Source organism: Acipenser ruthenus, chromosome 16, assembly GCF_902713425.1.
Source record: "Acipenser ruthenus chromosome 16, fAciRut3.2 maternal haplotype, whole genome shotgun sequence".
NCBI classification, from domain to species: Eukaryota; Metazoa; Chordata; class Actinopteri; order Acipenseriformes; family Acipenseridae; genus Acipenser; species Acipenser ruthenus.
This window is the reverse complement of record NC_081204.1, coordinates 33,439,136-33,452,325: the sequence shown is the minus strand read 5'-3', so window position 1 is coordinate 33,452,325 and position 13,190 is coordinate 33,439,136. Positions and strand designations below refer to the sequence as shown.

Below are 13,190 nucleotides of genomic sequence, written 5' to 3'. Positions count from 1 at the left end.
GAGAGGAAGGGTGCTACTAACCAGCTCCAGCCCTGCTTATTGGGCACAGAGTACTTCTCCATGATGGCAGTGAGTCGCAGCAGTGAGAATTTCTGCAGCAGGTTGAGCTGAGCGGCTGACTGGCGGTTGATCTCCAGAGATGCAGAGGTCAGGCTGGGACGATGCGAGTTCTGGAAACTGTGCCACCTCAGCTTCCTGAAGCAGCAATGCACAGCATGAGAAACCATTTAAAAACAGAGACAACTGCACATTCCCTTTGATTCTTATGAGGGTTAACTTTACTTTTACTTGCTTTTAAAGCATAGCGTTATCTTGTGTATGAATATTGAGATGGTGGAATTGTGAACTGCAAATACAATTTCTATAAGGTAAAGTGGAACGATTGTTATCAGATTGCAGTTTATTGTCCTAGTATTTGTTACACTGACAGCGATTTGCTATTTCCACCTGTTACAAGACACCAGCCATTATACAAGGTTGTTACTGAAGCAACAATCTAATATCCACAGATGAAAGATCAGTTTATTTATTCTGAAAGCTCTCACCTACTAGGCCTGGTCAACGAGGCCCCCACTCCCGAATCCCTCCGTTCCCTCATTTCCATCTCTTCTGCTTCATTTAAAGAATTCCCTGTACTGTCAAAGTCACTAGCTGCGGTTCCCACGTCCGATATGGACTGCTCTTCAAAATGGACACTGGATGGGAAGATGGGGTCAATGGGCAGTTCAGACTCCAAGTCATCCAGCTCGGGACAAACTCTTTTGGACCAGAGATCGATCGTGTGCTGGAGCCCGTGAACATGCTGCAGGATATCATCCAGGTCGCAAGTGCCTCCCGCTCCTAAATTGAAAAGGTCCTCTGAGCTGCGGTACTCTTCGGGTACGTTGTCATAGATGCTTCCCATGGAGCTGCACGAGTTCCTGCGTGGACGAAACCTGCCAAAGCCTTGCGATTCACTGCTGCTGCACATCGAGATCTCTAATGACGTGTTGCCCGATCTCCAGTTCCCAAGATTGTCGTTGGCTGCGGGACATAAACTCTCAATGGAGAGGGACTTGGGGAAGGTACCTGGCTTGTGGTCACTGGGGAGGTAAACAACACAGTCCTTCTGCAGATCCAGTGGCCCGTGAAGCTGTTGTGTCCAGTTGGGAACCTTTAAGCTCATCTCATAATCCTCTAAGTAAATCCCTCCACTTTTGGTTTTCTGTTTCTGTTTCCCACTGCCTTCAGAAGCAGGCTGGCCGGCGGTAGCTCTACAGATGGTCTTCGTCCTTCTTTTAAACTGAGAGCTTTCAGGTATGTTCTGTTTCAAGCCTGGAAGGCTCTCGTTGGTTGTGCAGCTCATCGAAGACTGTAGTGGCCCTTCCTGGAGGTCACAGCCTTGGGTGTCGGAGTCTTTTGCTCTGGCTGCTTCTCTGTCCTTATCCTTTCTTCTGAAAGATCCGATTTTCCTCAGGAAGCTTTGAGATCTGTGCTTCTTTGGCATGTCCTTGAGAGTCAGCAGGTCTTTGGAGGAGCGGTTCTCTGTGAGACTGCGGCTGGACACAGCGGTGGTGTCCAAGTGACGGGAGGAGAAGCTGGAGTAGGGTTCTGCCATGGTGAGCTGACTCCTCGAGGTTCCTCCAGAGCTCCCGGCGCTGCTGCTGCTGCTGCTGAGAACAGACACTCCCTCCAGGTCGCTGAAGTCGCTGAGGACGCTCTCCCGGCTGGCTGAGGCTTTCATGTCAGAGTGGAGGACCTCAGGGCTGTGAGAGCTGGGAGGAGGGAAGGACCCCAGTCTGGACCATCGCTTACTGTCCCGCTGGAAGGCCCAGCGGTCACTGATGGCACACAGGTCCTCCTCTTCCGAGTCTTCGCTCTAAACGGCAAAAAGAAATGGCAACATATTAATCTAAAGCCTCAGTACAGTAACAGACATATATGCCGAAAATAATTCATTACAGATTCATGCATGGATACAGTATTGCCTACTTTTTACTGCTGAGCTTTGATAATCAGAAGAGATGCATTTCCCAGCTGAGCCACTGACTCGCAGGGGGACTCTTTGCCTAAAGTCTTGTGCAAGGAGGCCTAAAAACATCACATCACAAAGAACACCAACCTGTTTGCGCTGGAAATGGACTTCCAGCTTCATAGAGGCACACTTGTTCAGAATTGTCAGTCTCCTAATAGGAAAAGAGCAAATGTCATTAATTGTTTAGAAAATCTGATACAGAACTGTAGTCAATCCCAGAGGAACAGTGATTAATTGTCAGCAAGTGTCTGTCAATAAGAAAATACTTCCCCTTAGTCTTGAAACCTGGAATTGCAAATAAATCTTATTTTATTTGCAGGAAACCTAGGCCTATATTGTGTTGTGCATTCCTGATTATACTAGGTGCTCTGCGTTGTTTAATAAGCCAGGCCTATTGCAAGATCTTTTCTGTCTATATATTAAGGTCACATTTCAAGGAGTTTTGTTCTTTGCATTTCAAGGAAAGTGAATGGCTTGACAGGGAATGGAGACCCTTTCCAACTGTCAGCAGGTTGACAGTGATGAGTGGAAACTCAAGAGGTTCCCACACACACTGCAGAACAAAACAGGACGGGTATCTCTGCAGCAAGAATGGAAAAATGTACAGACATCTGTTCACTGCCAACACTTCAGCCTGTGGCTTCACCTGGCAGTCACATGACTACAGTGCTCTGGGAGAAAATGCATGGTCTCATTAATAAGCTTATTTCATTAACCCCTGTAGTCTGCCTGAAACAAAGACACATTTGCCATTACTCTGCAAAGATTCCTGCTGGTTGTTTTGTACAGACTAACGATGGTATGTAAAACGCATACAAATATTTTGTATAATGCCTTCCTCTATATTTTTAAAGGAGCCAGTGTAATATTTTTGGTAGTAGAAAAAAAACTAATAAAATATTTTTGGACGCAGAAAGTATCAGAAATATGATTCCGGACAAACACGATCTGTATTAGGAAGCTCAATGGAAATTTCAACTGAAGCCCAAGCATGTTTGTGCAATACTCAGACCCACCTATAGTATTTCTCAATAGCGATTTATCAATGTGCTTCATCAGGTAACTTTTCAACGCTGCTACCTGTAGTTTGCTCTCGGTAAAAGGTCAGTATCTTAATCCAGGGTCCCTCCTCACCCCACAAAGAACATCCAGTCTGGCTCAAATCTGTCTCAAAGTTCACACTGACATTAAACCAATACATTGCACACCTACACTGTTACAAACACGGGTAAAATGACCTGCCGAACATGCAATACTCCACCTCAATTAAAGCTTGGTTCTCATTCAAATAACACCAGCACACAAAAACGCACTCTGCATCTTTTCCTACCAGTCTTGACTTCAAACTGATTTTAGCCTAAGCTTGGATACATACCTTTACGTGTAAAGTACAGTGCGTCTCTACCCCCCGCCCCCCGCAAAAGGTATGCAAGGGCAACATCTAACACCTTTTAAAGCAAATATTTCACAGCCACTCCACAGGGAGCTATACCACACTGTATTATTTGCTTACATGATAACAGGTCTGTTTACAGTCACATTGCAAGGAATATGCTTGGAATAAAAACCTGCAGAAGCAATTGATAGGTCACTCAATGCAATGAATGGTGTTACCGAGGAGGCGGAAACGCAACACAAAGAGCAACAGCGGTGAAAGAAAGATGGAAATCCCTGCCTGACAGCCCTGACACTCTGGATGCAAGGAGGACTGTTCAAATCCCAGCACTGTGATGCTTTGCAATAATTACAACCAAGCCCCAAAATGAATGTTATAGCACTGCTATACTTACAGCAGCTTTCAAAACAAGTACTATATAAATAAAAACTATGTAAACGATGTGCAAATATGCAACTCTTTATTCCTGCTAACGCATAAAACACACTAAGCAAAATCATTGATCTTTACCACAGTTTGTTGTTGTTAGGTGTTTTTTAAAAGCCGCTGTACTGCAGGGGTCGTATTTTGACTCGAATCTAGGGGAAGGTAAGAGTTATGGTATTTCACACTGCATCCTTGTTTTTTTAAACCATGTAAAAAAGATCTGGACACTGGAAGCTTGTTTGTAGTGTGTCCTTCATATTGCTCAATGTAGAAGATTCTAGTTACCTGCAAAGGGATTTCAGCGAGTCCCGGTCCAGAAAATCATGGTCCTTTTTCACAGAGGCGATGTCGATGGGAAACAGAGAGTCTGCAAAACAAACCACAGCTACAGCCTCGGAACTCACACACTTCCTACTTTTGTTTGCAAACAGGTCAGGGGAAATTAAAAGGATCTCCTAACTTCTGCTATGTGCTGAACCAATGCATTTTCACAGGCCTCCCTTGCCAAACTGCTAACTGTATGCGAGAAACGCATTATTATTACGTTTCATAATTCATAATTAGAGTTTAGAAATTTACAGCAGTGTACGTTTTGCATGAAATTATTCTAAAAAGGGATACAAATAACTCTACTGAACATGCACATAACCTTTCTTACAGGATTCATTTGTAACAATATCTACCGGGAACTGCAGAAAGTTTCATGACGTGGGGTTGGAGTTGATGAGGCCAGTGAGTTTCTCATTTCTCACGTCTGTTATTTTAATGTCCTGAAGTGCCTCAGCACAAACCGACCACAAACTGGACATTTACAGTCACAAGCTGCTTAGATTCTCTTACGTCTAGAGAATGCAAATCATTGTGTCTGTGTTTTTTATTAAGTGCATTTCAGTCTCAGCCAGCAACTGTCTTGAGTCATCTAATTAAAATCCAGACTTGCGTGCAAATTCATTCGAGACACATTCTGAAATTGCAAGAAACATTTTGCTCAGGTTTCAGAATCACATACAATAAATTGTGTCAAACAATGATTTTAGGAGGAATTGAACTGTTATAGCAGTGACCAAGGGTCCAAAGAAAGAGGGCCTCTGTCTGGCACAAGCAACACGAAGCCACATTACTGTGCTGCCGTGCTATTTTCAATCAATTTTTCTGTGCGCTTGAAAAAAAAAAATCATGATATATATATATGTGGAAAAACATGTGTCCCACAACATCCTTACAATGCATCATTTCCAGCTATTGTTTCCCTATTCTCCCTCCTCCCAAGGCCATTCAGAGTTGAAATTTGTGATTTTTGACAAGCTGCCACATGTTGAATAGGACAGTAAGCAGGGGAAAGGTACCACTCTGCAGAGAGCAGCCCACGAGCCACAGCGGTTTGCACAGCGACAGCTGCAAGTTCACAAGCTCACACTGGAATTGCATTCTTGTTCTGGAAGCCAGAACCTAAATGGAGCATCGAAATCCAGAAACGCATTCCTGCTGCTCTTTAAAAGAACACATTTTCAAACCAAGGAACAAATATATTGGGAACAGGAGGAAGGAAAGTGTGTGTGGGGGCGGCAAAATCAATCTAAATGTTTATATTATTTGAAAAGGAGGCATTTAAAGCCGAATCTGCATCTATTATAATTATGCATATTACTTTATGTAAAAGTACAGTACTTGGCTAATCACATAAAGTTCATTGGCGAGGAGCCAAATGAGCATATCTGGCAGATTTAGTTTTTCTTCCTGTAATTAAATCTTAACTGAGGTTTGAAGAGAAGCCTTTTTATTTAATGGCAGCAGCAGTTTAATGTGGTGCCTGTTGAAAATGTAAATGGCTTGGTTGATTACACTTATGCCAGAGGCTTTGATTAATGTGTTGCCTCACTAATCCAGGTATTACTACCTTGGCCTATGTAAATTTATTCAGCAGTTGCCTGCATGGGGCCTCTATTGCATCAGTTTTGTTATTCAAAAGTGTCAGTTACTCTATTTTTTTTTCCAAAAGTTATAACCTAACTTACTGAAACTGGCTTGCATTAAATATCTTCTGATTACAAAAAGAAGCAGCAATACTCTTGGAGTAAAGGACATTGAAAATCAGCCTTCCACGACAGTGACTGTCGAAGGGAATTATTTTGGTAAATGTGCAAACTGTGAAATGAAATTAACCTCAAGCTATACATTGCACAGCAGCAGATAGACTGCAGTACTGCACATGTGCACGGTCCATATTTACCTTCATAAAGCTGTGCATATTGCGGAAATCCAGCTGCTTGAAGCCAATCACAAGCTTCTGTAGCCTCAAGTTCTGGAAGAAAACAAAAACAATAATAATTTTCATACAGGAGCAAGATTTTTTTTTTTTACATTCCTTTCATTATTATTATTATTATTATTATTATTTATTTCAGGACTTTAGACATGCTTTTGGCATACGAGAACCATTTATCATGATTTCATGATTTCTGATAGCATGTGGCTGGTAAACTGTATACATGGGCATGGTAATTGCAGGCTAACAATTCCCAGAAAAAGATCTGGAGAATACCCATCATTTACCTGACACCAAACGATTACATGAAGGGCTCTGGAAAAACAGACGGATAAGAAAACTGGCTGCACTCCAGATACAGCTGGATAGCAAACAGGCTCTACTCCACACATGCCCCAAATCAAATTTGCTCATGGACGGTTGCGCATCTGCCAGACGGCAGCCTGCTTTACAGCAGAAATGAATGGGCTGTTAACGACCCTTTAGGTTAAAAGCAGCTTAACTAGTTTATAACACAGCGAGGCTTGCAGGAGAAAGCCCCATCTCTGCCAGCAGCTCTCGCCATCAGAGACAGTTGTGTTTAGAAAGTCATATCTTACTGAACAAAAAAGACAGTAGAACAAAACCAAGAACAGATCTTCATGAAAATCCATACATTATGAAAAGGAAATCAGGAACAGCACACAACTGACATTTCACCCAGTTCACCCAATTCAACCCCACAGCGGTGTACTAGATCTCTATCCAGAGAGCCAGTGAGGTGCTTGCTAGAATACAGCAGTGCTGGGGTGGAAAAATAAAATGTAAATGTTCACGTCAACACATATTGTACTGCAATGAATGCATGTACTGTATTTAAATGAGTTTGAATGACATGGTCTGCTGCACCTACTTCAGATATGAAGCTGTCATTTGTAATGCTGTCATTTCAGGAGCCTGTATTATTGTACATTTTCTTTTTATATACTTAAATGTAACACTTATGTGGCTTGATAATGCTGCTTCAGCTTACAATTCAGCATCATTTCTTGACCTTTTAATAAACTACGTCTTTGCCATTTCTTAAAACTTTTAAAATTCCTTAAATCCCCAAATCTCTAAGCACAGACACAGGATGAATCCGCTGGTGATTAACCCGCGTTCCCAAGCTTGTCTCTACAATGTGTGCTTCAAAAGCAGTGGGCAGCAGACTTGCAATGGCATGCACAGCCTTACACTGCCTAGGTCCCAAGCCAGCTCAGCTGACACGCAAGTCCAGCGTACTGGGAGGTTGCGTGAAAAGTCAGTTAAATGAACAATTCAGGAAAGCAGCAAATTAATCCTCGCCAGACCCATTATTGAATAAAACATGTAAGGATGAATGCTGGGGAGATATATATTATAAAAACTGGAAAGCACAGTGCATTAGAAAGCTCATGAGTACAACCGTCCAGACCTATTCATGTGCCCAGGAGGCTGCAACAAAATCAGCTGCTCAGCAAGGCTTGTGAATATATAAAAAAAATAAAAAAAATCTGCAGTAATACTATTCTCTCTGGACGAAAAGTTTGTCTGTCATCTGTTCATTTTTTATTATCATCTAAGACTAAGAGTCGAACCAGATGCTACCCTTTTATCAGGGTACCTTATACTGTACAACTGACCTTATACCAGGACCCATGGTAACAGGACCCACCCTGAAATCCCATGCTTTTTCATTCAGGTTTCAAGTATATACATTGAATCAAGCCAGACTGAACTGAAATGATTAAAAAACACTAAGTAAAAGAGAAAGAGTTTCCATACCTGCAGCACAAAGCAATCTGAAATCCACAAGCCTGCAACCAACAAACTGCACACTGCCACAAGGAAATCAACACCATCACCATCACAGGAAGCTGTTATTTTTAGATGTGATCCCTCAGTCCAGTTTTCTTTGGTGCCGCATTAACAGTCACACATTGTTCAAGGCCAGAAAGAATTCAAATAGAATATATTTTCTTTCCGCAGCAAGCTGCGATCAGTTACTGCTTCTATTTGTTGTTGGATTGTCAAACCTGAACTCCAATCTATCCCATACAGCAGGTTTCTCCCGCTTCTCTGAGGTTATCAGCAAAACTGTCTGGAAGCCCGTGTGCTCTCTATTTCTGTCCTGTGCCTGACACGTACATTTCAGCAAAGTGACACCATGAGGAATGACATTTCCAGAGGAAGTGGTGCTTCCATTTCGTGCGGCTCTCTTTTCCTTTTTGCCTGACTTGGCGACAGCCTGGCTCCAGGGCGGAGCTTCAATACAATCCATCCACCTGCATCCAGGTTCGACATAGACAGACAAGAGGATATGGACGCAGGTGGGTGGAGACTCGCCCCATTGCTTTAAATACATAGACATGGCACAGTACATAAATTCTTCTAAAGCAAAAGGCATCATTTCCACAATCAAGACTTTTCAAAGTAGGTGAAAAAAAAACACAACACTGTCCGTGCTGACCTGTAACATGGATACCCTCCCTGTTTAAAATGCATTAAGCTTGAAGCAGGGAGACAGATAACACATGTGATCTGACACCTTGGAATTCTGACTCTATGTTTTAAAGATAGGGCGGACAAAAAGGCTCAGCAGAGGACAGCGGTTGGGTTTGCCCAATTAAAGTCACACTGACACAAGGTCAGCTCTCCGAGCGCTGGCGTAGTGGGCTGTGTTTCCAATGAATCAGGAAGAGGAACGACAGACTGTCCTCTCCTTTTCCTCTTTCAACCATTTCAATGGAGCCATGCTGATGGCTCAGTGGGAGACTCTGACTGGAAGCGAGTGCTGTGACTGCCAAGGAATACATCTGCCAAAGGTTTTCTCAGAAGCTGGGCTAAGGAGCTCCAGAGGAATTACCCTTCACTACCATCTAAATGATTGGTAACAATGAGCTTTTCAAAGGCAAACTTCTATTCTCAAAAACACAGAGCTGAATATGATGTTTCACAGAAGACAGATATGTTGAGACACATATTAATATTAGTGAATGCAGATTTTTGTAATGATGGACATCCAGTAATACATGTATTTTGTCATAGACTGTAACGGAAGTGCTTAAAATAAATTTCTTGGGAACATTTATGTATATATTAAAAATCTCCATTTCAACAGACACTGATGTCACAGTAAACCACTAGTTTACCAAACAATCCATTTTCTCCTCTTATACTGTAATCGGAGACGTTTGCAACCATGCACTGCCTAATTATAAACAATTGACCTAAATGACTCAGAAGAATAAAACCAAGGTAACCGACTTCCACACAGTCACTGAATGAGTTGGGATTCAATTCATTAAGCTATCACGATCAGCCAGTTGTTTTTAAACTGTATTTAAGAAAGACAGAATGAATGTGTTCAACACCGATTGTACCTAATACAGTACATGCAACATAGGCTAGAAATACCCATACAAGTGCATCTAATCTGACTACATATACTTGCAGTACGTAATCTGCCAACACTGTTTAGTGAGGTGCAGAAATGTCTTGGCGCACACTTTCACAGAAAGCAGAGCACTCTCGCTCACTCTCTCTCCAAGGAGTTTGCACTCACTGAAAAGCCTCTGAGTAATGGCACAGCATACAAGGAAGGCCTGCCTGCAGTCCAAACCCCCCCTCAAGATTGGGGAGGGGGGCAGTGCTTGTGCCAATTAAAAATCAAGATTTTTGTTATCTGGCTTTTTTTTTTTTTATTCGGTAGCTTGAAGGCATTCAAACTGGAGCCTAATGCAACAATGAGGCTATTTAGGACCATCATAAAAACATTCAAACTTGATTCTTGCTTGTTTTCAATTTGCATGCCCGTATTTTAATCCCATGCTTTACTGTATGCATTAAAAGATGTACAATAAAATTCATATATTTTGCATATGCAGTGAAGAACATATTCCTCCTACAGTATGCTACAAGTTAAAACTTTACACGAAAATGATGTGTGATGCTTTAATAAAAACAGCCTCCAGGGACAGCGACTGAATGAAATACTGGAGAGGATTTAGAGATGCATAAAATGTAAAGACAAAGAACTCCTGGAAGCTTTAAAAGACCGGGCTCTTTGGTTTCCTAAAGAATAGTAGTAGTGCCTTGGGATAAACAGAGAACAATTGCCCAGTTCATTGATACAGTTTAGCTCTGCGTATGGGGTGGGTATCTTTTTGAGTACACCCTTGTATGTGGTTTACTCAGGTTTGACTACCTTAGCTTCAAACAATCCCCCTGCCTTGCTCCCAGTTTAAGCGCAGGGGTCCAGCACAGGCCACCATCTGGTTTTGCTAGCCGTGGGCTTCACGCCCACAGCTCACTCTGCCGATAGGGGCCTCCGAGTTGACTTCAGAATCTTAAAAAAAGAGAGGTCATGACACTGTGGCACAGCAGAGCAGCACTTCCTGGGTCACTGACAGGACGCATCACTCACTGGAGCCTGGAACTTGTGATAGCTACTGATTCAACAAGGAAGCACAGATCATTGCTTTTGAGTCACACACAGCTTCTGACTTACAGCATTGTAAGATACTGATGCTAAATTGTACAGTAGCAAGGAGGGGGTGGTATGGGTGGCAGGGGATCCGTGGAATGATACAGAGAAGGGTTTACGTTATTCTAGTGTCACAAAAACAGCTTCTGAGTTTCCCTGCTGGTGATGCAATCTACTGACCATCCAACTTAGTGCATGCATGTTGAATATCTTGCTAGCTAGTACAAAATAAAAAAAATCCCAATTTGAAGAGGGATCCCTAGAAAAAACAAGCGGTAGCACAACATTCATTACCGATCATCTTTATGGCTGTACAGGGGACTGTAGGAGCTATTTCAAGTACAACAAACACACTGCCGCATAACCTGATAATCAGTCTCATGAATCCTTCTTTTTGCCAAGTTATATAAACTGTACTGGGTTTTTTTTTTTTTTTTTAATCATTTTTGCCCAAGAGTCAAAACCGGCAATGAAAAAAAAAAAACAGCTGTTTTAAATCACATAACCAATCAAACAACCAGGAATGTACGTTACACAAGGGCTTAAAACTACTGTCAGTGCACATGCTGGCAAAATAAAGATTCTTAAAAACAATGCATACATAATTCAGTGACTTGACAGGCAGTGGAGAGCTCATTCATGAGACCTTTAAGCTGTCATGGTGAGATGGTTTACTGCCTATTAAAAGTGACACTTGTTTATCAGTAAGGAGAGTTTCTGTATTATTCAGCATGTCTCAAATTCTATTGATTGTTTTGTTTTTTTCTTGGGTGTGTATGTATGTGTATATATATGTGTGTGTATGTATGTATGTATGTATGTATGTGTGTGTGTGTGTGTTTGTGTGTATGTATGTATGTGTGTGGAGAGGGGTTGGGAGGGTTGAATTCCACAGCTGAGAAACAGATGGCTAGCCACAACAAGGAAGTTTGGAGTGTGCTAAGAGGCAACAACTAGGAAGAGCCACATACCCCTCTGCATTGTGTGTCAAGCTTTTACTTACTTTGTAAAAATCGGTGCCACGTTTCCACATTTATTATAAATAAATACATTTTTTCCCTGGTCGCTTTGCTTTCTTCACCCTCATCAATGCTATTTCTTGCTTTATTATTTCATTGCTGTCGGTATAAGGGGCAAGAAATGAGTTCTGTACCAAAAGCTGAGAATCTTCTTTTCATTTAGCATCTAGACGTCAGACAGACAGCCTTTAATTACTGGGCAAGAGGGCATGCAGCCCACTGAAGAGACAGCCAGTGGAAACTACAGAGGGCCAGCATCTCTACTGGGATTCTTCATAGGGTTTATAGACAAGACAGTTCATTGTGGTTACCTCACGATCCCAAACAAACCTGCATTTCGGTGCAACCCACCAAGCTTTGTGTTTAGAAACCCTGAAATGGCTTCCAGCTGCTGTGACACAGGCATGGGGCATTACTTGCATCCCACCACAGTCCATTATGATATCTAGTTTTCTATTTATAACCTGCCAAAAGCTTCTTGTAATATTTTTTTGGAGAGAGAGACATTCAATTTAATTTAATAAAAGGACAGCACAACCCTTTTATATTTTATCCATCTGCACAACACAATACTGTATTAATGAGCTACAATTCTGCAAATTTCCAATTAAGAAGGAAGGGGGGGGGGGGGGGGTTCTGCAACAGCAAATCTCCGGTCAACAGCAACCCTTTCCTCGCGATGAATAATGGCTATTGTGTCCATGGAATGTTTGGGAACTATTGTGTCACATCACTTTCCCAACGGGAGTCCACAATGTAAACCATTGATGTCCACAAGTTCAAAGCCTGTACTACTTAAGGCTTACTGTACATTATTATTTAATTAAAATTCTTTCAAGATTATACATGTATGACAATAGAGACAGCTAGGCAGGCGGTCAAAGATCACTGTTCTCTTGGTAGCGCTAGCTACCAAAACTTTTGTCAGGCAGCTATTCATAGTCGATTATATTGTACGTATACCACTGTTAGCTTACAGTAATACTCCTGTATAAAATATAGTACTTTCCCATTGGTCATTTTGGCTTTGTTAAGATAAGCTTTCATGGTTTAATTTTTCACTTCTAATTTTGACCAACAAAATACCCATTCTAACCTAACAAGCTAGAACAATAAAGCTTACCAATGCAATTGCTCTCCTCGTATCTAACACTGGACACAAAGCGAGTGATGAAACTAAGAAACTTATTGGAATTGTATTAAAATATCACTTAAATCCATATACTTTACTGCACAAAATTACAGTTCATAAAATCACAGCCATGCAGCTACCACCAACTGGAGGTTTTTGCCTCACTGAAAGCTGAAATTAAAGCTTCAAAAACAGTATTAATAGGTGTTGAAAGATCTACTATTTCCCCCTGATATAATCACCACTGGAGTCAGTGCAGTAGCCCTTCATCAGCCAGGAGTAAGTAATAAGATAAGACGTTAATCAGGCGAATGTATTAAGAAATCAATTAAGCACAGTATCAACTTCAGGGCAAAACCGGCGAAGCGCAACAAACGTCTCAAATGTCTGCTAATCAAAATTGTCATGAAATGTCAGTGTCCGGCTAAAGCAGAATTACAATCATAGTGCT

The 13,190-nt window shown here is 41.7% G+C and overlaps 1 protein-coding gene across 4 annotated transcripts in view; it reads right to left on the bottom strand.

Annotated features, from left to right (window-relative positions):
- Positions 1-13,190, bottom strand: part of LOC117412084 (stAR-related lipid transfer protein 13-like) — a 57,855-nt gene that overhangs the window by 8,723 nt on the left and 35,942 nt on the right. For all 4 annotated transcript variants that reach the window (XM_058989524.1, XM_058989526.1, XM_058989525.1 and 1 more), the window contains 5 exons: positions 6,067-6,138; positions 4,122-4,203; positions 2,102-2,165; positions 546-1,858; positions 22-195 (listed from right to left, as the gene is read on the bottom strand). In XM_058989524.1, coding sequence (XP_058845507.1) covers positions 22-195; positions 546-1,858; positions 2,102-2,165; positions 4,122-4,203; positions 6,067-6,138 — 1,705 coding nt within the window. The remainder of the gene's footprint in view (positions 1-21; positions 196-545; positions 1,859-2,101; positions 2,166-4,121; positions 4,204-6,066; positions 6,139-13,190) is intronic.